Below are 24,094 nucleotides of genomic sequence, written 5' to 3' on the forward strand. Positions count from 1 at the left end.
CTACAACACAGTTCAAAGCACCCTAATGACTGTTGTCTTCTGGTCCTGGTTAATTATGTTGTGTGGTCTGCCTTGTCACGCTTCCTTGTTTATGTTTTTTCACAGCCTCACAGATTTGTTTCCACCCTCGCTAAACCCGTTTCGCCCCCGCACTGACTTTTGGGAAATGTAGTTCCAAGACTTTGTAGAAGGCGTTGCTCTGCGTGTCCACCCATTACCACTAAAAACTACATTTCCCATAACAGTGAGCTTTGCAGTGTTGTTAACGGATAACCTGGGGCTGGGGCATATACTGCAATAACTCTGCAAACAGCTGCCTCGACGGAGGAAACTAAACACCGGTGAGTTATAGTCCTTTATCGTCGTGTTAGTGATGTTAAAAAGCTGCCGAAGATAACTACTTAACGTTGTCGATACGACACGTTATACGACGTTAATAACTAGCCTGCGTTAAGTTAGTTAACTAGCTGCGAACCAGCCGTTAGATGTCGTTATTTAACGCTAACAGACGGAGCTAACCCTAGCAACGGTTAACGGCTGCTCTGTTAACCGTTGTTATCTCTGTTGTCAAGGGAAACGGTGGAGGTTTCTCATCGTCAGGCCGCAGGAGAGCTGGCTTCATCTGTTACAGCTGCTACTGTGGTCTGTCACCCATAGAGGGCGCTGTTCACACCTAAATATATAAATACATTGAATAACATTTTATTAACAACCAGATGTGACTCATAGGTCATGTAACTTCAGTATCTCTATACATTTGTGCCACACAACAAACCAGAAGTTGTCTCCAGTGAAGGGTACTTTCTAGTACTCCACTTTTTTATTATTTTTATTTTTTTATTGAACAAATTCAAATTTACAAACAACATGGCTCATAGATCATTGCATTACAGTAAAATGACAAAATACATACAGGACAAGAACAAATACAATATGTAAAATTATACATGTAAATAATAATAAATTAAATTAAGGGCTGTACCTGTATTTCATATTCTTCTATTATACTAAGAAGTTTCAATGCATTTTGGTTTTTCATGACTTTAAGGTCTTTTATGTAAGAAAGAAACTCAGAATGAAACTCATTAAACCTAGGTTTCACTTTCATATACTTGGATTTGTGCAAATACAATTTTCCAAGAATGAGAATGTTATTCACCAGAAAGTCATCTTTGTTATTGTCCTTGACAAGACCATAAACAATGTCCTTTTGAGAGAAGTTTCCCAGATGAGAAACTTTTGGGAAAAAAACAGTCATGTATATATTAAGCCATTAAGCTCCAGAATACATACAATGAAAAAATAAATGATCAGTACTTTCAGTATCATCACAAAATACACAGTTATTGGTTTCAATTCCAAATCGTTGTCGCAACAAATCACTGGATGGATACACTCCATTTAATATTTTAAAATGCAGTACTCCACATAGTAAAGTAGTATAGTGAAACAGTTACAGGCTGCTTGGGGTCAGGGTTTTTTGCTCAATCAGATGCACCACCTGATTCAGAATTAGATGTTAGTGTCATTATTTGTGACACCTCACTGACAGGCTGGGTCAACCCATTAATTTTCATCAAATTAATAAAGTAAATTAGTAGCAGATACTTGTACAAGACTCCTGTTTTTTATTTTTATATATACTTTATTTTTTGTTGTTTAACATAACAAAAAACAAACAAACAAACAAACAATACAGACAACATAAGACAGAAAGGGTCATCCAGAGTGAGGTGAAATGCTTAACATCATATAACAAAATATATATTTGTAAGAAAAGAAAAAAGAAGAAAAGAAAAGAAGCTATGTTACATAGCAGTATGCAAGTCCGTGGTTCCTTAGAGTCCCAGAATGTCCTTTAAAGTCTCAGAGGTCCTTCTAGTCCAACATCATCCAAGGGAGAAGGAAGCAAAGTTTTCCACAACAAAATACATATACAATAAAGTCACTTCACATCTCCATTCACTTCAGGTTCGAGTAAGATTTCCAGTTCTTCCAATATTTTTTACCTTTTTTGATAAGGCTCATGTTTTTTGAATGCCTTTATAGCACTTAATTAACATATCTGACTGTCAAATACACCCCAAGAAAGAAAAGCAAATAATCTTTATTTGTGTAGCACTCTTTGAAGTTTATTCTTGTATGTCATATTTTGATAATTTACAGTATTTTTCAGATTGTGACAAACTGACTTTATCTTTTTCACCACAACATGCTGTCTTCAGTGTTTAACCTCTTTATCTCCTCTAGATCCCTGTATATTGCTGACAACTGACAGAAATGTCAGAGACGTCAAGTGATGCAGAGTCGTCCTGTGGCTGGACCATTATCAGCAATGAGGTATACATCTTTTCTTTTTCTTTTTTCCATAACAGAAGTTATCTCAAGACGCTTTTCATATAGAGCATGTCTAGACCGTACTCTGTAATTTAGAGACCCAACAAGAGATCCCCTTGGCGGCCAGCTGCTTCGACCGGCTGGGCTGAGAGAGAGATGGATATAATAGAGTGGTAATAGAAATATCAGTAATAATAATAGAAATATGACTACTAGTAATAATAAAAGCAGTTATAGTAGCAGCAATAATAATATTATTTTTTTAGTTCCTAATCCTAACTATTTTCAGTTGTTGTTGTACTGTTGTTATTATTATTATTTACATTTTAAGGTGGCAGCAAGGAGAGATGGGTTTATTACAATCTAAAATTAAATTAAATACAAAACTAAAATTATGATTAATGTCTGAAATTAAGATATGATTATCAAATCTCAGGATTAGTCCAGTATCACATTTAATCAAAATGAGACTCGCTTGATTATGTCTTATCTCTCTCTCTCTCTCTCTCTCTCTCTCTCTCTCTCTCTCTCTCTCTCTCTCTCTCTCTCTCTCTCTCTCTCTCTCTCTCTCTCTTATCTTAACATACAAGTTGATCACAACTTTCAGCAACTTGTTGAACATTTTGACAATTTCTTCCCAACTCATTTGTGGAATTAATGAGACAACTTTTATATTGTTTTATATGTCAAAGCTTTCATTTGATTGTAATCAAGTACTTTTAGACATAACACACTGACGTGACAGGAAAAAAATCCCATAAAAGGAGACATTCAACATTTCCCTAGAATGAATGATCTGCATTTTACTCTTTTATTACTAAAATCCAAACTAGGGTTTTAGTAATAAAAGAGTATTTTTGCACACAAAAAAACAAGCTGAGGTTGTTGCAATTAAAGACTATTTTTGCAGTTGCTGTTTTTCCCTTTTTATGGGACCTTTTTTAAAATACTTTTTAGCTATATGTGCAGTATATATCTATATATACTACGGCTGTCCCAAATACAATTTTTTGGGCTTCGAAGCTTTGGTGAGAAATAATTGAAGGTGTTCAAAGCTTTGTGGTGCGGTGTGGCGCGGCACAGCGCAGCAGGCTGCCATGTTCTTCTGTCTGTCTGTCTCCATCTCCCCCGTTTCAGTGCCGCTGCCGCACAACTGTACAAACACACACACACCTCTACACACAACAAACAGCGATATCTGTCTGAGAATAACTAATAATAATTAATGTTGAATATGAATAATGAATAATCTTGTGGGGTTATTCGTTATTTCATGGGCTATTTTGGGATTTATACTTTATTATTACATTCTTATATTTAAACAAAAGACAAAGTATTTGAATACTGATTTGGAGGGTTGATTACCATGGCAATGGTCGAAGCATTCAGGGCAGCCCTAATATATACTATACTACATGTATATACGTAGTTTAGTACGTAAATATAGTATATACTACTTTATACTGTATATTTTTTTGTGATTTATTCATATTTATCAGATGATACAGTAGTTATGAATCTGAATGAATAAATATGTATTTCTTCCATCATGCTCAGTCTTAATGTATGCTTGTTGTGTTTACAGGGTTCAGATATCGAGACGTTGGGATTGGAGGCTACAGTGGAGTATGGAGCAAAGCTGTTAGAGCAACCTCCAGTGGAGGAAGCAGAGCTGCAGGATAAACAGGCTTCTGCATCTAATGGTAAAAGTCCTCATACTATTTTTGTCTGAAAATAATTGACTTGCTGCTTTAATTATGACATGTCATTGCTATAACATATTTTTGCTGCATGATTTAGTACATATTACTTTGTAATCATTATTTTTTATTTGTATTTATTATATTACTTTCAGCTCAGTGTGTTGAAGAGAAGGTTGCTGAGTCACTTGATGAAACTCTGGAAGAACAAACCGTAGATGATGCTTTAGAGGTGAGAAGACTCTAAAAATAGAGTGTCTTTAAATAATCCAGACGCTGCTCCCTTGCCTTCCATCTTCAACATATTGTATCTTCTCCAGGCCGGAGACAACACCAAAGAGAAACAGCATGTAACTGTGTTGACCTCCAGCGATCACTCGGACATTGTGACTCTTGGAGATTTGAAGGAGGAGGAGCACGCTGAGGTGGAAGAGGAGGCGGCAGCCAACGAGGAGTTTTACCTCGGCACCTCCTGCAGCAGCCAGTATGCCTTCACTGCAGCAGAGACTGGTAGGGCTGCAGCACCACAAACACCGAGACACTGATCTACCTTCATGTTTTCTTTAGCCAGCTGATTTAATATCACAGCCAAAGAGTTAACATGGAGAAATGAGACACATCAACACAAAAACGTTTTTCTTTGCCTGTTTTCTACGTCGCCAAAGCAGGTTTGATGTTGAGTCACTGGAAACTTCCACAGAGTCTCGTGAAGTTAGGCTACCATCTGAGAAGTCAGCTCACTGGAGGCCGCTCTTTTCCAGGTGTCTGATTGAAACTGGAGTGAATCTAACGTGATGCTAAGCTAGCTCAGCAATGCACAGAACTAATCCTGATCAGTTTCTGACAAGAACACACGCTGTTTAATGATGTGAGCCAGCTGTGCTTCTTTTAAAAAGCACGATCAATCATATATGAAAATGTGTTTCCAAATGTGTGCATGTGTGAGTATTTGTAGGTCTGGCTACCTTAGAATAGAAGTGTAATTATTAATATCATAAATGTAGTGATATTAAAGCCCCCCTCCAGCCAGTGTTATTGCCTGTTTTTCGGTAAACATTCTTTCTCAAACACAGAATGGAGGTGTGGTTGATAGTCAGATGTTGTAATTCATGACCATGGCAACCTGATTATATAATTTTTCAACCCAGTTTAGAGGAAACCAGATAAAGTAGCTTGAAGAATTGGCACCGACTCACTCTCACTCACTCTCTTCTTTACCGTCAGTTACAGTTACAGTTTTGGGACACAGTTACAGTTTTGGGACGCTTCAAGGTCCCCCGTCGACTAGCCCCGGCCACTCTCACCTCAGCTCCCAGCACCGACACCGCACCGGGCTGCACTGTGATTCGTTTATTTCTCTAAAGGGACTTTTTGTCTTATTTCATCTTTATCTCAAATCTGGCAAACAATGTGGTTAATCAACTTTGCCAGGAAATGACTCAAATAAATATGACATATCATAGAAATGTCAAAATACTCTGGAGGGGGACTTTAAAATGATGGTGAAATCCAGTCACTCTAAGAATTGTGAACAGATAATACACAGCCAAATACTATAACTTTGTCCGAAATCGCATACTATGCACTACATACCCAATATATGTACTATAGTTAAACATTTTGTGTGAATAAAAAGTAGTATGTATCTTTTCGGACGCACTGAGCAGTAATTTACATGGTCACTTCCTGAGAGCCTCCTTGCCGGTTAGAGATGTGTAACCATGGTAACCTGTGCCAACCTCATGTGACCAAAATGACAGTTTGTGAGAATTAAAGTCTAAATTAACTTGGAATATATATTACACCTAGCAAAGTGAAATCTTATACTTACAGTTAAATTGATGTTACAGAGCTGTCCGTCAACAACTGTTATGAATGTTGTCGTCACTACCGCATTGCATTGTGGGATATTTATGCCACCGTAGTGTCCAGCGTTGTATGCTGTAATATTTCACTGGAAATAGTATGCAATTGGCGTTTCGGACATACTAAAATATCTCACATACTGTTTTGGCGTACTAAATAGCATGTTAGTGTGGAATTTCGGACGCAAGCAACAACACATTATCCAGGAAATCCAACACAGGGAATTTAAGAGAAGTGTTGTTTTAGGGACAGCTTTTGTTTTAGCTGTCATCTGCTTAAAGGGATGATTTGACATTTTGGGAAGTATGCTTACTCGCTTTCTTGCAGAGAGTCAGATGAGAACAACGATACCACTCTCTACAGATGAGATGGATATGGATCTTCTCATCTGACTCTCTGCAAAAAAAGTCAATAAGCGTTTTACCAAAAATGTTGAAGTACTGTATTCCTTTAATGTAATCAAAAACATTTCAGAAACACAAAAAATAAATCAAGAATTTTGCAGCAACATTGTTCAACATTTGTGAATGAGTGGATCTTAATCTGCAATATTTGTTATCTGCATGATTAACCTCACTTACAAACGCTTTCTGAGCCTGTTGTTTTTGTATGTACCTCTTTTTCTGTTAATTTCTTTCCACCAAATAATCCCACGAACCATAACTTTGTGTATTTCTTTACTGTAGGGTTCCCAGTGCAGCAACCTGCAGTGACAAACTCAAGCAGCAGTGAGGATGAGGCAGGACGAGGCGCCAGCACTGTTGTCCGAAGACGAAGGTTGAGGAAGAATACCACGAGCCTCGTCACAGAGTCTGAGGAGGAGGTGCTGGAGTCTGGCCAGAGTGAGGAGGAGGAGGAGGAAGAGGAGGAGGAGGAGGTCAAAGAACAGAAGCAGCAGGAGGAGGCAGAAGTTAGAAGTCTGGATGTCCGAGTGCAAGGCCAGGGCAGCAGCATCCTCAACAGCTGTATCCTGATCGCCCTCGTCATAGCCTTCAGTATGGGCTTCGGCCACTTCTATGGTGAGAAGTTTACTGCAGAACTGACGTTATTGTAAATGTAGAAAGTATACCTAATTTTAACAGTAATTTCCAGTTAGCAGAAATGAATGTACATATTTTTTATTGCCAGATGATTTACAGTACAGCACCTTCATCGTCTGTGGCAGATCAAGTAATCACAATGGTTTTCAGAGGAATTTAAGGGCGCTTTCACACCTCTAGTTCAGTTCATTTGGTACGGACCAAGGGAAGAAATATGCGTTGTTGCATTTTAGTTCTGGTCCAGTTCCTGTTAACACTGCCTTTTTACAAACGAACCAGAGGAGTAAACATGCATGTTTATGCAGCACTTTAACGCTCCCAGATGACTGGTGCAAACGTTGGGGAGCGCACGGACATGCGCATGATCTGCGTTCTGTGAGATTACTGTCACACACTTTTTAATGGAGTCAATAAACTGACAAAGTACACAGAGTCGTATGCAAGCACAGCAGTTTTAACAGCTTTTGACCTATTACTCAGGGAAAATATCCGCGCCGACTTGCTCATACACATGGCCTTAATTACAGATCACTCTGAACAGATTTCACAATCAGCAGATGGATTTAGTAGTTTAGCTTTTGAAATCATGCTAAAATCGCATATCTGCTATCATAAAATCGTCTGGGTGGTTTGTTTGCTTTCACACCATAAACGAGCCGCGCCAGTTTGAGACCACCATTTCAGGTGGTCTCGGTTCAGTTGTTTGGTCCGCACCCTAAATCTGGCTTTGGTTCATGGCCTCTCTGTCTTCTAGATGTGACGCTGTGCTTGTTTTGCTGATTATCTTTTATCTGTGTTAGTCTCCCGTTGCAGCCTTAGAAATGTCAGTTTCTTTTCACACAGCTCTTTAGTTTGTTTGTAAGACCAAGTGCAAGAGATATCTCAGCGGTTCTCATCTTTGGCGGGAACTACAGTGCTTATGTGTACTTTTAACCGTTTGTCCCACTTTTGATCCTCATAACTGTTTCTCTGACTTTTATAGACCACTGCTGCTTCACCACATGTAGACATGCTTCCTAATGTTAAATAAATATGTAATATGGAAATAATCTGTTTGTGTTACAGGTACACTCCAGTTTCAAGAAAGACAGAAAACTGTGGATAAAGTCAGAGTGAATGAACTTGATGTTGTGAGGGATCTGATTCAGCTACATGTTGGAGAACAACCTTCAACAATCCAGGTCAGTGACGACACAGGTCACAACTCAAGTAATAAGAAGCTCATTTGTGGCAGAACGTACTTAGACTTTTGTGACTTCTTTTATGCATAATATGTATTTTTGTATTTACTTTATTCTTAAATGCTTGTTTAACCAAACAACAGATTATTAATAAATCAATCATATTTTTTACGTGTAATTTTTATTTAACACTGTGTCAGAGAGGTGTTGGTTCAAATCTGGTTAATCTTGAGGCTGTAATTTGTAGTGTTGTATTAGCTTACATTATATTGACAGATAATTCTTATATTTTGCTTGGTATGTATGTAAACAAAGTTGACAAAATACTTTGAAATAAGTTTAAAGGGGTGTCCCAGTAGCAGCGGCTCGGGGTTTGAATCCGACCCGCGGCCCTTTGCTGCATATCATCCCCTCTCTCCCCCTTTCATAACTATCACTGTCACTATCAAATAAAAGCAAAAAAAAGAAATAACTTTAAATAGAATGCAGTCAAATTTATCACAAAGCCTATGGGCCCTGACACAGCAAGCCGAAGGTCGGCTGTCACCCAGTTTGGGGCTGGCCGTGAGCGTCTGTCGGCTTAGTTTTTGCGGTGTGTCCCACACTGTCGGGCTCTAGGCTGCCCGTAGCAGGGTTTTTGGCCAATTCAGCATGTTGAATCATTCAGCATGTTGGCTGTAGTCTTGGCGGTGTGTTAGAGTGCAACTTTTTGGCCAAGATACAGGTGACGTGTGGCAACACAACAGATGGCCTTCATCTGCACTAGTTCTCTGATGTCATTTTGGCGTGTCTGGGCCTTTAATATCTATCACTGAGTTGAGTCAACACATAAGAACTAAAGAAGAAGTCTCAAAGTAAAGTAGTAGTTTATTTCACCAGAACAAAATATTACCAGGAGCTCATAGTCAAGTACTGTAGGCCTGAGTGTAGGTGATTTTGATGGATTTTAAACAATGTTGTATTAAAAAAAGTTTGAATTTAGTTTTATTCGAGTGCCAGATGATTCACATATTGAGTGATCATTATGATCACCTTCAACAATCATGACCCGTATAACAACGACTTTAATGGACCATAACTTGTTTCTTCCTTTTTCCACTCAGGTCCAGAGGGGCGACTTTGGCCTGGATGAGATGGATGAGCAAAAAGTGATTTCACTGCTCACAGAAGTGATTGAGAAGATAAAGACGGAGAACCACGAGCTCAGCATCAAACGGTCGCACATTCAGGTAACTCGGAAGTCTGTTGACTGCTTTGGTAACATAATAAGGAAATGTTAGTAGCAGGCTTTGGTAGTAACGGATTACATGGAACGGCGTTATGTAATTAAGATACTAAAAAAGGTAACTGTATTCCGTTACAGTTACAGAAAAAAAAGACGGAATCAGATTACCGATACATTTGGTATAAATGGAGATTACTAGCAGAATTACAATTTTAAAATACATTTAAAATAGAGAACAATATACCGGGGCGACCTCTAGCTCATCCGGTAGAGTGTGTTCCCCATGTAGGCTGAGTCCTTGGCAGCGGCCCAGGTTTGATTCCAACCTCTTGCTCTTTGCTGTGCATCATCCCCTCTCTCCACCCTTTTCTGTCATTCTCCAGCTGCAGTAATAAAGGCAATAAAAGTATATATACAGTATAAGTAAATATACTATGCAGTTGCGTACACATTACAACACTTCAGGACACGAGTCGAGCCGCAGCAGATCAGGGAGGGAGCCGTCAGGTAGAGGTAGGCGGTGTGGCCCACGTTAGTGAAAAAATGCTCTTCACTGGGTGGAAATTTCACCATTCTTTTAAAGCAGTGTAAGTTAACACAAAGGTGGATGGTTTGCGCACTTTCCAGTAACATAATTTTCTTTTTGCTGAGCGGCATCCGAGCAAAAAAAGAGTGTTTGTAGGAAATAAACGTAGGCGCTAATAAAGGACAAACCAGGCAATATGCATGTAGGTTAGCATTTTCACAACTGGAAGGCACAACTGTACTGTACTGTACTTGTTTCCCTGTTCTGCTACAATATATTTTTTCCCATCCCTGGTTATTAGTTACAAGTCAGAGCTGAAGCAGAACTCGGTTTCACTTTTCTTCTTGCATTTTGTTTTATCAAAAATCATTCAATTCAATAATCATGACTCATGTAAACACCACTTTAAAAGCCATAACTTTCCCTCTTTTGTTTGTTTGTTGTTTCCCTTCTTTTCCCATTAAGGCCCAGAGAGATGACCTGCAAATGTTGCTGAAACAGAAGGCTGAGGAGAGGACTAACATTGTGTCTCAGCAGCAGATATTGACAGCTGAGAACCAGCAGCTGAAAACCTCCCTAGAACGTGAAGAAAAGTCCCTCTCCACCCTACAGGAGGAGCTGAGAAACCTGCACTCTAAGATTAGAGATCAGGAGGCGATGGGGGCCGGTGCCAACTCGCTGCTGTCAGAAAACCAGAGGCTGAAAGACCAGCTAGAGGAGGAGAAACGGCTGATCCAAAGCTTCCACGGCCAGAGGGAAGACATGATGGCTGAAGCACAGACACTGAAGAAGAAGCTCGACAAGGAGAGAACGGTTACAGATGAGCTGAGAAGAGAGTTAAATGTGCGTAGAAGTCACATCCCCAGAGGTGGAAAAGAAGCTGGTTCAGAGGCAGAAGAGCTCCAGTCACGTCTGATGGAGCTGGAGAAGAGACTGGGCTTCGAGCAGCAGCGCTCGGACCTGTGGGAGAGGCTGTATGTGGAAAACAAAGAAGACAGAGCTAAAGGAGACAGAGAGTCCAAAGTGAAGAGAACAAAAGAGAGCATGACAGGGAAAGTGAAAGAGACATTTGATGCTGTGAAGAACTCCACCAAGGAGTTTGTCCATCACCACAAAGAGCAGATAAAGAAAGCAAAGGAAGCCGTGAAGGAGAACCTGAGGAAGTTTTCAGATTCTGTCAAATTAACTTTCCGACACTTCAAGGATTCAGCTTCGACCATCATCAACAAAGCCAGAGGCATTTATGACAAGAGACGTGGTGAGAAGAACACAAAAGAGTCGTGGCAGCACAGATCCCACAAGCCTCATCCCAGACACCAGCGCAAATTTGACGATTCCTTCCAGGGAAACCACAACACTCGAAAATCAGGAGATAAAGTTCACCAAGATCAACGTCAAGATGCCCACAAGGCTAACTCGAAAGGATGCTCCGGCATTTTCGACTGCACCTACCAGGAATCCATGGGTCTTTTCAACAAAGCCATGGAGCCAATCAGAGCAGACGAATTTTACCAGCTGCTGGAGAGCTACGTGCAGCAAGAAGTCGACCACTTCCACCACTGGAAAGAGCTGGAGACGTTCATCAACAACTTCTTCCACAACGGAGTCTTCATCCACGACCAGATGCCGTTCACAGACTTTATCAGCCTCGTGGAAAACTATCTGACTAACGTGCACGAGTCGGAGTATCATGGCCTTAATGGCGACGTGTTCAGAGATCTTAATGAATTCATCTACCGGCACTTCATGGGAGAGACTTACAGAAAAAGCCATGGCCCAAAGTAAGTCACAAAGTATCTGAAATTACAAGTAGGAGTCGACCTAAATGATGCTAAAAGTTCCCAGCTTAAGTGTTTTTCTTATACTGTGGAACTTCCCAATAATTTCTATAGACTGTATAAAGATGGACGACATGACAGCTCCCCAAAAGTGAAGCCAAAACATCTCGATCGCCCCCTGGTGGCTGGCTGCAGTATAGATCATAAAGCCCGTCTCCTCCATGTTAGTTGATGGAACATGGGCCAAACTAAAAAGTCAAAGTACACGTCAAATAAATTTTTCCCAAAGATGGTTTCTGTAATTTTAGGTCGTTTTTATCACGCTGATGTATGTTCAAGTGTTCATTTTTCTGATACGTTTGGTTTTAATCAATTATTATTGATGCTATAAAAAGGGGGTGAGACATCCAATTGGCAGCTTTGAGTCTCTCCCGTGATTGGTTTGGGGGGTGACCTCGATACCGCGGCTCCACCCCCCCCCCCGATCACTACTGTGCAGACTCTGGGTACATCCAAATTCTTTTAATTGCATCTCCGTTTCCCTCACTTGCATCTTTTCCTGCTTGATTTTGAATTCATGATTTAATAACCCAGAATATGATCATTTTGTCTTTTGAACACTGGAAATTATTTAATAGGCTGAATTTTTCAGGGAAAATTGAAATAATGTAACTCATATCAAACCCGACGCTCAGGAATTATCCGCCTCTCATGTGACTCAAATGACGATTAATAATGTAAAACGTGTTTGTTGCTGACAGACAGACTCTCCTTCTCTCTCTGGCTTTATCTGTATCCATAATAAAAGTTAACGGGGAAAATTACAGATAATGAAAAGAAAAATCTTTTTAATAAATGCAGAAAGCTGTTTTAGGTCCGTTTGTCAGTGACAGGCTGCTTCAGTCGCGGTGTGTGAAGGAGAGATACTGCAGGTCCTTCTGCTGCTGGAACACCTACAATTAACACAGATTTTAACTAGACGGTGAATCAGAAGACAACTAAAATATAAACCGTTTAATCTGTTAACTGTCTTCACTCCAGTATGAAACTCCAGCCATGTTGAGAGGTAAAGTTATCAGATCAGTCCGATCGGCAGCAGCAGTCTATGCTTTCAACCCATTAAACCACTTATAATGTGGTAAGAAATGTCAATATTAACACCAGCATTGATGTGTTTTATCACAGTACAGTCAAACCATTTAGTGTACAGCTCAAAAACAGTGTGCAGTACATCTTTTATAGCTAGCCTAACCTAGAGAGTCTTTAAGTCAGTGGTCAGCTGAACATGCAAAAATGTGACACACAAAAATTGTGTTTTCCTTTCAGGAAAATTCATATCTTCCCTCAAATTTGAACGAAAATAACCTACTTATATCCAGGAAACTTTGCAGGAAATCGGCCCATAAAGTTAAGCATTACAGAGAACTCCTAAGCTAAGAGAAGTGGCGGGGTTGATCCATTATTATGGATGACATTATGTTTTGTTAATGAGCTCACTCAGTATGTGATTGGTTGACAGGTGGGCGGTTTGTTTCAGTAAATGTAAAATAAAATATTCATCAAAACACAGGAGTGCCACAAGGATAGATACCATTCTTATTATCTCCCCCACCAACAAAATATGCTTTTAAAAGTTAAATATTTACTGCAGGTACAGGACGTACAGCTAACTGATTATGAGCAGGTCTTACTGCCTCTTACTTCTCTCAGACTTAGGAGCTACTTTTAGTCACTTTTTAGAGCACAATCTTTTCTTAAGTTTGTGTTGAATGTCCCTTATAATTAGATGCTTCTCCTAGCTTAGTCAGTTAGAGGAAACTTGGGCCCTCGTTTTCTTCCACTATGATGCTGAAGCTTGTATATAAATGATTGTAACACCCTAATCTTAGTGCCATGTATGTTTTATGTTTGAACCACACAGCGGGCCATTTGAAAGACCCGACACAGACTCGAAGGAGTCGAGGGCGAAGCACCAACAACGAAAGCAGCAGAGAGCCAGATCTCGACCACACAGCGAACGCAAGTGGAGTCGATCAGGTAGAAACGCAGACAGACACATGGCTGACGTCAAAATAGAACTGGGTCCGATGCCGTTTGATCCCAAATACTGAAAATATCTCATCTGGTTTAATATTAGAGTTGCAAATTCTATTCTGGGTTGTATTTAGAGGCAAAGTCTCATTTTGTTTTTTGTAAGTTTGCACATTGTTAACTTTTTAATGCTACTGAACGTCCTTGAGCTGTTTTGTGTTTAGTGAAGTAATCGTTATGCTTGAGAGAAAGATCATATCTGATGTAACATGAGGAGTATGAGTTTATTCAACATTTTTACAAATGTGAATAACCACAGCACTTATGTGTAAAAATACACAGACAATTATTGAGCAGAGAAATGTTGATTGGGATTTTTTTTTTAAACAAAAATGGAAAATATAGACAAGTCACGCTTTTGGATGTTTCTGTGTACAGCCATGTAGTTGTTTTAATTGCTTGCTGCTACAAAGACAGTTTGTGTGACGGGTTGTAATTTGCTTTCATAGTTAAGACGCAGTTTTTTAACATTCCACCTCAAGCTTGTTTTAACTGGACCTGGCAGTTTTATTTACACATGTTGGGGGAAACAATGACTGGAAAATTAACATCACATCAAATTTAGTTGTGAAAACTAGATGTTATACATTTGACACATTCGACAATTGGTATTTAAAAATAACATTTATTTCAGTAGTAAATCCATATCATGTGACATTCTCATTAAGGATAGAAACTTGCCGTTGTTCCAGCGTTTGTCAGTGCCTTTCATAAATAAAGATGCTTCCTCCAACTCTTCCTTCTGGAAAATGAGTATGAAATATCTCTGCTGTCCTCACAAACTTATTCCCTTGCAAAAAAGGAGAGATTTCCTACAACAAAAAAAGCACACACACATATCACACATACATTTTGACAGATACATGGACAAAAATCATTTGTGAATATCTTACCTTCTCCAAAACGTCAAACAAAACCAGATGAGTCGGTAGAGATGATTTGTATGGAAATGACGTTCTGAGCCAGTGAAGAGGTTCGTCGTAGAATTGGTCTGCTTCATCGACGTAACCTTCCTCTCCGAGATATGGAGGACACTCCAGAAACCTCATCTTCATCGGGCAGTGGACGTGGCTACAAAGAGAGAGAGCAGTCAGCTGCTGCACGTAGCATGTCGTCAAATCAAGTACATCACAAGGTAAGAAGTTATTAGTCTACACAATCCTACATTCAGATGTGGACCTTGGCCTTATTTACTTATTAATCTTTGATCAAATATTTCCAGATACAAATCACAATTCTTAACTTTATTTTGCATATAGGCACAGCTCTTGTACAGCTGCTTTTATTAAAGACAACAATCACTGCTGCATTAATAAGTCTGGCATATTTAGGTCAATTTAAAAAAAGGGTTTTGCAAAAAACATGTTAATATTCCTCACAAACAGGTGTACAGTTGATCATAAAAATGTCACTTCATTAAAGGAACAGTGTGTAACATTTCAGGGATCTATTAGCAGAAATGGAATATAATATTTATAACTATGAAGGCCACCGGAGTACAAAACCGTGGTACCGCCAGCCGCCGTCTGACTTCCGTTGAGAGGCAAACGGCGTAACCACGTTTTTGCACTCAGCGGCTCACGTTACCACAGTCTTGGAAAGGGAGGAGTGAGCGAGGGGTACATAGTTGGTTTCAATCTGCAACCACATCATTGGATGTCGGCAAACCATTCACATTGTACCTTTAACAGCTGTTCTGGAGCTTTCGACTGTGTCACACATATGGAAACATATGCTGTCGTCGAAAGCCAAGTGCACAGGTTTTATACAAGTTTCCTGATTTTATTTTGCAGTTGTAAACTGTGGACAATGTTGATTAACTTAAAGCTGTAGTCACATTTCCTACGTTTTATTTTGAAAATTCAGAACCAGAGCATTGATCTTATTTTGAAATAAAAAAGATTGCATTAGAGTTCCAAACCTGTAAAACGGCGTTGAGTGGCAGGGCATGAGGAAGAGGACGTCCGGCTGCGGATGGGCGGAGGCGCTGCTGACATCACACAGTGTGTGGAGGTGGCTCATGACGTCCAGCGTGCCTCGCTGGTGGATCAGGCCGGTGTACAGAGCCGCAACCAGGTTGCTCACTAACAGGATGAACGCAGCTGCTCGTTGCCACGCTTTCAAGTTAGCCAAAGATATCCCTGTAGTAGAAGAAGTATTAAAACACACATCTGGCTGTTCATTATCACAAAGACATGTTGGATGTAAAACTTACCACAGAAGATCATACAGAAAGGCAGCACGGGATAGATGAATCTGAACTCCTTGTGTGGAAGCAAACTGAAGGAAAGGATTCAAACATGTCAGTTTGTTTGCCGAGCAGAAATACAAACTGATGAAAGTGAAATCTTGGTCTTAAAGGTGCCCTGTGGAGTTTGTTTTTACCACTAGTAGCGCTACGGAACAATACTTTTATGAACAGTTCCCCTTTTGTGTTTCTTCTCACGCTCGATACGCAGTCCTGTCAATGATTTCACAGCAATACACTGATGATGGGTGGCAGCAACACGCCAACAACTACAGCAGTGTGCCAGCAAAGGCAGTTCAGAAGAGGACTGCTAGCAAGTAAATATGGATGCAAACAATACAGATTTCAAAATTAACACAAAAAAAATCATCTTTTCCAAATGTTTCATGAGGAAGGAAATCCATTCAACACGTTTGTTAGATGAATAACATCTCACTCATCACACAAAATGAGAGGATTTCTTTTGAAAAATGGCCCCTATGGGGTAAATCCTTGTTTCCGATTGGCTATTCTTACTCTGATTAATCATGATCACTTGACAGCTGCTCTTAAATGTTACTCCAACACTTTACTGTAATAAGAAGCAGGTCACTCTTGGCTCTTTAGTGTAGTTCTTAGGAGTTCGATGCATACGGGCTCATGAATGTAATCACAGACGTTTTACCTGTAGACCACGATGGTCCAGACGACCGCTGCCAACAGAATCTTGTATTTTTTGAAGGCGAGGCTGCACCCGTGAAGAAAGAGCGGAAGATGAGGACCGATCACGACGGCGAACCCCTGAGTGAGGTACCAGTGCCAGGGATGAGAGCCGTAGAAATCGGCCACACTGTGGAAGACGTTAAACTTCAGGAAGTTGAACTGCACCATGGTCCACTGAGAAACGGAGAGAGCAACAGGTACATTTGACTTTATAAGCAGCAGTTACTATAATCTAAAAATCACAAGATGGATTTAAAGTTTTACCTTTTCATAAAATATACAGTCGATCACTGTTGAAATCACAACAGCCAAAGCTCTGGAAATGAGAAAAAAAACATTACGCAATGAAGATGTGAGGATGAAATATAGATTGAGTTGAAAGGAGATTAAAAGTACAAACCCTATAGGCATTAAGCTATGAGTGATGAGCCTCAGTTTGTTATCTTCCAGCCAGAAATGGTACATCAGCAGAGGAAACCAGACAATCAGGGCTGTCGGTCGAACGACGACAGCCAAGGCGACCAGGGTCAAATATATTTTGCTGGAAAAACATCAACAATGTGTCTGTAAATAATCTATTTCAGAGAAGAGATGAAGTAAAAATGAGAAAGACGGAACAAGACAAGACCTGTTGTGTGTTTTGGATCCAGGGAGGGGATAGTAAGAAAGAGCCAGACAGGTGATGGTGGTCTCCATGCTGTTGGTCAGAGTCCTGGTGCAGCAGTACCACGAGAACCACGAGCACATGTGGCAGAAGAACTAAAAACAAGAAGAAGCAGGAAGACAAGTTGTGTATTTTAGGTCTCTAGACAGCATGAAACCTCGGGGAGATCTGAACAGACATAAAGGGCTGTTTGGAGAATGAACTGCAGTACATCACACAGGTGAACTCCTCCTCACCGTCCATTTTGCAACGTCATGACTTTCCAACGTTCGGATGAGGAAGAAGAACTTTACATCTGCAAACGCAGCGAAGAGTGCTTGGATTATTCGTGGAATCCATATCTGCAGAACCAACCAGACCAGGATTAGTGAAACAAATACATTTGGTCAAAGACGTATAAAAGTTATCTGCATAGAAAATATGTGAACTTGCCAGGAGATAGACTGAGTCGTAGTTTATGAAGTATAATATCTTGTATATGAATGCAAAGAAGAGCGGATATGTGAATCCTCTTATTCCTTCCTTCCATTCCCAGGTCAGATACCCATAAGTCACACTGTTAAGGTTGGAACTGCATCAAATAATGAAATAATAAAACAAGAATGTGTGTTGTGTTGAGGAGAGGTGGAGCTGATCGAGTAGGAGCAGGAAGTGGGAGGAGCCTGGCTTTATCAGAGCCTATATATGGGATTGAGTTCAGGTGTGACGCCTTTGCATTACCTGCAGCAGAGCCAGCTGGGCTCTCTACGGGCAACAATTGTTTGAGTGAAAATGTGAGTTTCCTTGCTCTTATTACATTTATGTTCACAGTACTTAATAGTAGTAGTGAAGTTTCAATGATGTACATTGTGTTAAGTCTTGTCAGTTATAGGGTAGCCACATATTTGCTCCCTATGTATTACATTTTGGTGATGATACATGGTACATATTTTCTGTTTAGATAAAAGCAGCATCAACTGTGCCAGCCTCACCTGTTCCATGTCTACAATAAATTGAATTGAACTCTACTGGTTTCTCATTGTGCCTGACCGTGTTGATCACAGTACCTGGTAATCATCATAACCATCATACAGTCCTGATTGGTGAATATTCTACAATGTGTGTGAAGAAAAACTGAAATCATTACAAGTTACAGTCAACACAATAAATATTTCCTTATCGCAGCCCTTACTACACTGTCAGTTGCTAATAATAATCCAGAGCAGTCCAGTCAGAGGTGCAGATGATAATGTCAAAGGATATTTGAAGACCATCCGATGGGAAACCTCCAGAGACTGCCAGTACTCATCAGGGACGAAGCTGGTCTGAACCAGGAAGCAGTTGATCAGTCTGAAGGCCACAGAGAACACAACCACCCTGGTCCTCAGCTCACCTGAGGAGGTCAACATAAATCACTTCATATTAGTGATATTACTGATTTATTTTCATCATCACAGCACACAGGTGTTTGGTCCCCATTACTTCAATCTACAGCTGTGTTAATAATATCCCATGTGAGGAACCCACCTTCGTTAAGAGCACCTTCATCCTCCTTTGAGTACAGCTGGGACTTTCGTTTCCTCAGTTTCACATCTTCCACTTTATTCCCAAATTTCAAACGTGGCCGGATGTTCTCCATCTGAACATGTCTGCTGCCAACACAGCATACACCTGTCAGGACTGTACAGTATACACCTGTCACCTGTCAGGATGTAACTCCAGTGTGTTCAGTCAGTGATCTCTGCAACACAATCAACTTTAAACAGACTATAAATGAGCGGGTAGTATCAGTTGTTGGTCTCCTGCTACGGCTGAGCAACATGCACTATATTAACGTTTATGTAACCAACAGCATTCAACTTTTAAATCTTCAGCTAAACTACAATTAATTCATATTAACGTGAACTTAATAGCACAGAGTGAACTATGCCCTGTTTCTGGCTGCACTTCCGCACTCATACTTACTTCCGGTGGAACGTTGTTTCCTGACTTCAAAGTAAAAGACCTAGAAACACTCAGGTCACTTTTCTACTAAAGTGGTAAATCTGTATCTGTCTATCTATAGTATCTATCTATCGTATCTATCTAGTAGATATAGAGAGATAGATATAGATATGAGGTAGATATAGGATAAATATGTGAGATATATATCTATATATCTATATATATAGATATATATAATATGATATGATATAGATACAGCTATATATCACTCAGTAAAAAAAATTATAAATGTTAATGGGACAAAAATAAAACTACTCACTAAAGTCAAAATTATACATACAAAAAGATCACTTCGTTCACATTACATCACTATAAGAGAGTAGAAATTATGAGCTTTTACTTGACTTACTTTGACAAGTATCAAAATTATGATACTTGATAAAAAATTTTATAGAGGTAGTCATTTTTATTTACCAATAGTATTTTAGTTTTTATTATCCCCTTTCATCCACTCTTACTTTCCCTGGATATGTTAAATGATTTAAAGGTCCCATATTATAAATAAGTGAGATTTTCATGTTTTTTTATTATAAAGCAGACTGAAGTCCTATATAAATACTGTGAAAGTATCGAAACACTCAATCCACAAGGAAATACACACAGCTCGTATTCAGAAAATATGCATTTGAAACAAGCTCTCAGGATTTCTGCCCATTCCTGATGTCATAAATATACAATATTTAGACCCTTGACACAATTTTAAACGTAAACATTCCAAATGTGTCCCAGTTTATTTCCTGTTGCAGTGTATGTGAATGTCATCAACTGACAGGAAGTACACAAGGACCCAAGCTGTTGCCGAGCAACGCAATTCTGTTGCAATTCCGTCAAAATGCGCTAAAGCGGAGCGTTTCAGACAGAGGGTAAATACAGGCATATTCAGGCTGACAGTATGAGGAAAATAAAGTTTTTTTTTAACATTACAGCATGTAAACATGTTCTAGTAGAAACACAAAATACAAGTATGAACCTGAAAAGGAGCTTAATATGGGACCTTTAAACTCTCTAGTTTTACTATAGAAGATTTGTTTTTCTTTAGTTAGATTAGGAGATTGGGAGAAATGTTTTATTTTCAATCCAACAGAAAGCGGAAATATAACTTTTTGGATACAAACCCCCTCTATAACCCACCCAGCAGGTCACTGCTCAGTCCTCCAGGTGGCAGACTGTAGCTTTCTGCTGTTCTGCCATAATTGAGAGTAGAAGAAGAATGCCTGCCTGCTGCACATTAGACTGCTTGGTGTCCTTGTAGTTGTCTCTTGTGTTGTTTTACCTCTGTGTCCTTCTGTTTGTCTGCGTTTAGTGATTACAGACTCTTCAAATAAACCGCTTCCTCGGTGAGTTATGAATATGAGATTAAATCCCCTGTAAAGCATCTAGATTGATCATGTTTGTGTTGTGTTCAGCTCAACTGCTAGGAACTAGGACTCTGTCAAGCTTGCAGACGCAGTGTCCGCATATCCGGTCTGGGTTTTTCAGAATAAGACAAGTTAAAATGTAATTCTCAGTGGAAATACTTTTAAAGCAGCAGTACGTGGAAATGGAGCAAATATAAGCAAATTATAAAACAGTCACTATATCCTGACAGTAGAGCATGAGACAGGTAATCTGAAAAAAATCATGTTCCTCTGTGTCCTCCGGTGCTCCTAATGGCATCTGCAAGATTTCACAGACCGGAGGAAAACTACCAATCAGAGTCGAGCTCGAGCCTGCCGTCTCTGAGCAGCTGTCAATCACTCACAAACTCTGATCAAACGGTCAAACTAGGCAGCGCTGATCAAATATAAATCAATATTCTGTTACTGTAATGCCTATTTCTCTCCTCAAATGTTTTCAGAAACATCTTGTAGTGAACTGTTTAGCTGTAAAATAAGAAAGTTTGTGACCCGGCAGCCATGTTGAGATCAGCTGAAGAAATACCAAGCACCGCCCACCAGCCGGAGCACAGCCAATAGGAACGCTCTCTCTCTCTGAAATCACCTGTGATTGGCCAAAGGCTCCCGTCACGGGCTAGATTTTTTTTAAAGCCTGAAAACAGAGCCATGAGGAGGAGCAGAAGTCTAGTTTTCTCTCAGAACACTTGAATTACAACATGCTGAAAGGTTATTATGGACATTTTGTACAATGATGCCAAAATATTCTACCTACTGCAGGTTTAATGTCAGGGAAAAGATCACTTTTGTATTGCACAATGGTATATATGACCATGAAAACTCAACGTTTTGCCAGTCTTATGATTCCATTGAGTTCACTATGATTGATTAAAATATCTATCCTAGAGCAAAACATAACTTAATCATTATACACCTGTCAACATTAGGCACTTTTTTCAGGTAATACTGTCATTGCGTGTTTATGCTAATCTCATCTATATTGCCTCGTTTCAAATCCATCAAATAGATACAGATTACGGTCATCTTGTATAGAATATACACAGGTGTAGATTCCTAACAATGTATATCAGATAGTATAAGGTGAAGGGCCACTGTTCAGTTTCGGCTTCAGTCCTTCTTGGATTTGGTGATATGAATCTTGGACTGTGTTCAACTGGAAATTTGGACTAATCTTTATTAAAAGAAGCACCAGTTTCTTTGAGGATGATAGTACATGAAAATACCTCACACACACACATACACACACAATTTATGCAGAAATACTATGTGGTGGATGTGCTATTAAAACCGTGCCATTGGTGGTCACAGCAACATAGCAGCTGGCTTGCACTGTATGTAGAGTCGCTAACAACATCCGTGCTGCAAGTTATGCTTACAATTTTGCAAGAACATGTAACATTCAACAGAGCACAGAAGATGCAAAATGATAAATTATACATTCAAAAAAGAGATAATTCATAGTGCCTAGATAAAGTGTCTTGGATAACAACACTTTACTCTTCTTTCAGGATCATCTTGTGTCTCAACATTGGGATTTCTTATTAAAAGAAGTCATGTTTCGAAGAAGGATACCATTCTCACAGATCGCCTTAGCCACAGTGCTGGGAGTCGCTGGTGGTATTTATATCTACAAACCTTATTTTGAGCCGGGGCTGAAAACGTCAGGACAACAAAACCAGGATGTGCCAAAGAAACAGAATGAAACAGACTGAAATGATTCATCACTCCTGGGAAATACTTCACAGACAGAAGCCAGAAGACAAACATCAGGTTGCTGGACTGTCAGAGCTGGAGGCCAAACTAAAAGCAAGACCAGCATGGATAAATTCATGCTTCCTTGGGGTTCTTTGAATGATTGTTAATGTACAAAATAAAGTATTCAATAATTTGACATCCTGAATTATCATCTGTTTAGAAATGACGTGTGTCAAAGTTTTATTATACATCTGTTTTCATTTCCAAAGCTTACAAAGGGAAATAGTTTTAAACAAACTCACATTTCACAAGTCTTTTTGCCTCACCTTAATGCTGTATGCAAAATGTAATGTTTTGAATGAATAGAGAAATGTTTTTGCATATTGGCTTTGTGAACCAAAAAAACAAACATTATTAGTATGATTCCATGTCTAAGTATGTCATCAAACATGACTAAAGGTGCTGTAAAGTCCCTCTAGTGGGCCACAGAGACTGATTTTCATTATACACTACGAAGATTGTACAAGTGCCAAAACCTAGAAGTATTTCTACCATGGGCTCCGTTGCCATATTCACAGTGCTTTTTTTCCCACAGGGATAAAAGGAGGTCTGTGGTTCACATAAGCCTTAAAATAGTTCACATTTATTTCTACATTGTCAGGAAAAACATCGTGTGCGTCCCCTGAAAGTTTAACCAGCACAACATATTTGTAAGGTCCTGCCAGTAAGCTGTTTGTGACTGAGGGGATAGATGGAACGGTACCGCGAGAACATTTCAGGAACTTCATATTTTTTATAGGTCTCGCATTGAGTAGCCACCAGTGTGTGTGTGTGTGTGTGTGGAGAAGGAGCTGAGCCCCGCTCTCGATGAAACACCAACACACAGAGAGCAGAGGACAGAAGCAGCGTGCCCATAAATGACCCCACAACAAAGCAGCATCGTTTTTTTCAGTTCATTTAGCTTAGGCACTGTGAAGAAAACACTTATAATGGCAGGGAAAACCCTGATGTTTATTAATTGTATCCACATTTTGTCAAATTTTGGAAATCACCAAGAGTCATAAAATCTGTTTTCTGCAACACTTTGGAATATTAAGCGCCTATCTGGCGGCTATTTTGAAAAATGGCTGCCACGGCCCCTCAGGCCCCAAATTAATAGTGCCCCGATATCTATATCTTTTCATAACATATAAACCTACATCTGTGCCAAATGTGTTGCTTTTAAAGCAAAATGCACTGTTGTGCTTAACTTCACATATAGTACTTAACGGTCCCATATCATGCTCATTTTCAGGTTCATACTTGTATTTTGTGTTTCTACTAGAACATGTTTACGTGCTGTAATGTTAAAAAAACAACTTTATTTTCCTCATACTGTCGGCCTGAATATGCCTGTATTTACACTCTGTCTGAAACACTCTGTTTTAGCGCAATGATGGAATTGCGACGAAATTGCACCAGAATTGCATTGCTAGGCGACAGCTTGGGTCCATGTGTACTTCCTGTCAGCTGGTGACATTCACATACACTGCAACCAGGAATAAACTGGGACACATTTAGAATGTTTACGTTTAAAATTGTGTAAAGGGTCTAAATGTTGTATATTGTGACATCACAAATGGGCAGAAATCCTGACAGCTTGTTTCAAATGCAGAGTTTCCGTG

At 39.6% G+C, this 24,094-nt stretch overlaps 3 protein-coding genes across 7 annotated transcripts; 2 read left to right on the top strand and 1 right to left on the bottom strand.

Moving 5' to 3' along the window:
* The first annotated feature begins 210 nt into the window (after window positions 1-210).
* ccpg1 (cell cycle progression 1) lies at window positions 211-14,477 on the top strand. 5 transcript variants are annotated; one of them, XM_074618508.1, is made up of 11 exons: window positions 211-341; window positions 2,251-2,340; window positions 3,923-4,040; window positions 4,193-4,269; window positions 4,358-4,547; window positions 4,703-4,798; window positions 6,590-6,922; window positions 8,009-8,124; window positions 9,228-9,353; window positions 10,341-11,656; window positions 13,575-14,477. In XM_074618508.1, the coding sequence occupies exons 2-11, from the start codon at window positions 2,281-2,283 to the stop codon at window positions 13,762-13,764; spliced, it is 2,622 nt and encodes an 873-aa protein (XP_074474609.1). In that variant the 5' UTR covers window positions 211-341; window positions 2,251-2,280; the 3' UTR covers window positions 13,765-14,477. The 5 variants fall into 5 exon arrangements, with proteins under 5 accessions (XP_074474609.1, XP_074474628.1, XP_074474619.1 ...); XM_074618527.1 differs by having other exon boundaries at window positions 9,234-9,353; XM_074618518.1 differs by having other exon boundaries at window positions 4,706-4,798.
* pigb (phosphatidylinositol glycan anchor biosynthesis, class B) lies at window positions 14,350-19,309 on the bottom strand. Its single transcript, XM_074618688.1, has 12 exons — window positions 18,865-19,309; window positions 18,601-18,730; window positions 17,791-17,908; window positions 17,595-17,699; window positions 17,323-17,453; window positions 17,095-17,235; window positions 16,959-17,010; window positions 16,657-16,868; window positions 15,960-16,024; window positions 15,666-15,885; window positions 14,638-14,815; window positions 14,350-14,556 (listed from the first exon to the last, which is right to left on the bottom strand). Exons 1-12 carry the CDS (start codon window positions 18,974-18,976, stop codon window positions 14,443-14,445), a joined length of 1,578 nt encoding a protein of 525 aa, XP_074474789.1. The 5' UTR covers window positions 18,977-19,309; the 3' UTR covers window positions 14,350-14,442.
* A 1,229-nt stretch (window positions 19,310-20,538) lies between these two features.
* pigbos1 (PIGB opposite strand 1) lies at window positions 20,539-22,623 on the top strand. Its single transcript, XM_074618446.1, has 2 exons — window positions 20,539-20,678; window positions 22,244-22,623. The coding sequence occupies exon 2, from the start codon at window positions 22,289-22,291 to the stop codon at window positions 22,445-22,447; it is 159 nt and encodes a 52-aa protein (XP_074474547.1). The 5' UTR covers window positions 20,539-20,678; window positions 22,244-22,288; the 3' UTR covers window positions 22,448-22,623.
* The last annotated feature ends 1,471 nt before the right edge of the window (window positions 22,624-24,094 follow it).

Source organism: Sebastes fasciatus, chromosome 2, assembly GCF_043250625.1.
Source record: "Sebastes fasciatus isolate fSebFas1 chromosome 2, fSebFas1.pri, whole genome shotgun sequence".
In the NCBI taxonomy this organism is placed as follows: domain Eukaryota; kingdom Metazoa; phylum Chordata; class Actinopteri; order Perciformes; family Sebastidae; genus Sebastes; species Sebastes fasciatus.

What these genes read in the sequence shown, in the direction of transcription:
- ccpg1 (XM_074618508.1), top strand. Translation starts at nt 2,281, where the DNA reads ATGTCAGAGACGTCAAGTGATGCAGAGTCGTCCTGTGGCTGGACCATT. An exon ending in AACAACCTTCAACAATCCAG is followed by an intron (nt 8,125 to 9,227) that starts GTCAGTGACGAC and finishes TTTTCCACTCAG; the next exon opens with GTCCAGAGGGGCGACTTTGG. An exon ending in TCAAACGGTCGCACATTCAG is followed by an intron (nt 9,354 to 10,340) that starts GTAACTCGGAAG and finishes TTTCCCATTAAG; the next exon opens with GCCCAGAGAGATGACCTGCA.
- pigbos1 (XM_074618446.1), top strand. Translation starts at nt 22,289, where the DNA reads ATGTTTCGAAGAAGGATACCATTCTCACAGATCGCCTTAGCCACAGTG.
- pigb (XM_074618688.1), bottom strand. Translation starts at nt 18,976, where the DNA reads ATGGAGAACATCCGGCCACGTTTGAAATTTGGGAATAAAGTGGAAGAT. An exon ending in TGGACCATCGTGGTCTACAG is followed by an intron (nt 16,025 to 16,656) that starts GTAAAACGTCTG and finishes CCTTTCCTTCAG; the next exon opens with TTTGCTTCCACACAAGGAGT. An exon ending in TGTTTGACGTTTTGGAGAAG is followed by an intron (nt 14,557 to 14,637) that starts GTAAGATATTCA and finishes TTTTTGTTGTAG; the next exon opens with GAAATCTCTCCTTTTTTGCA.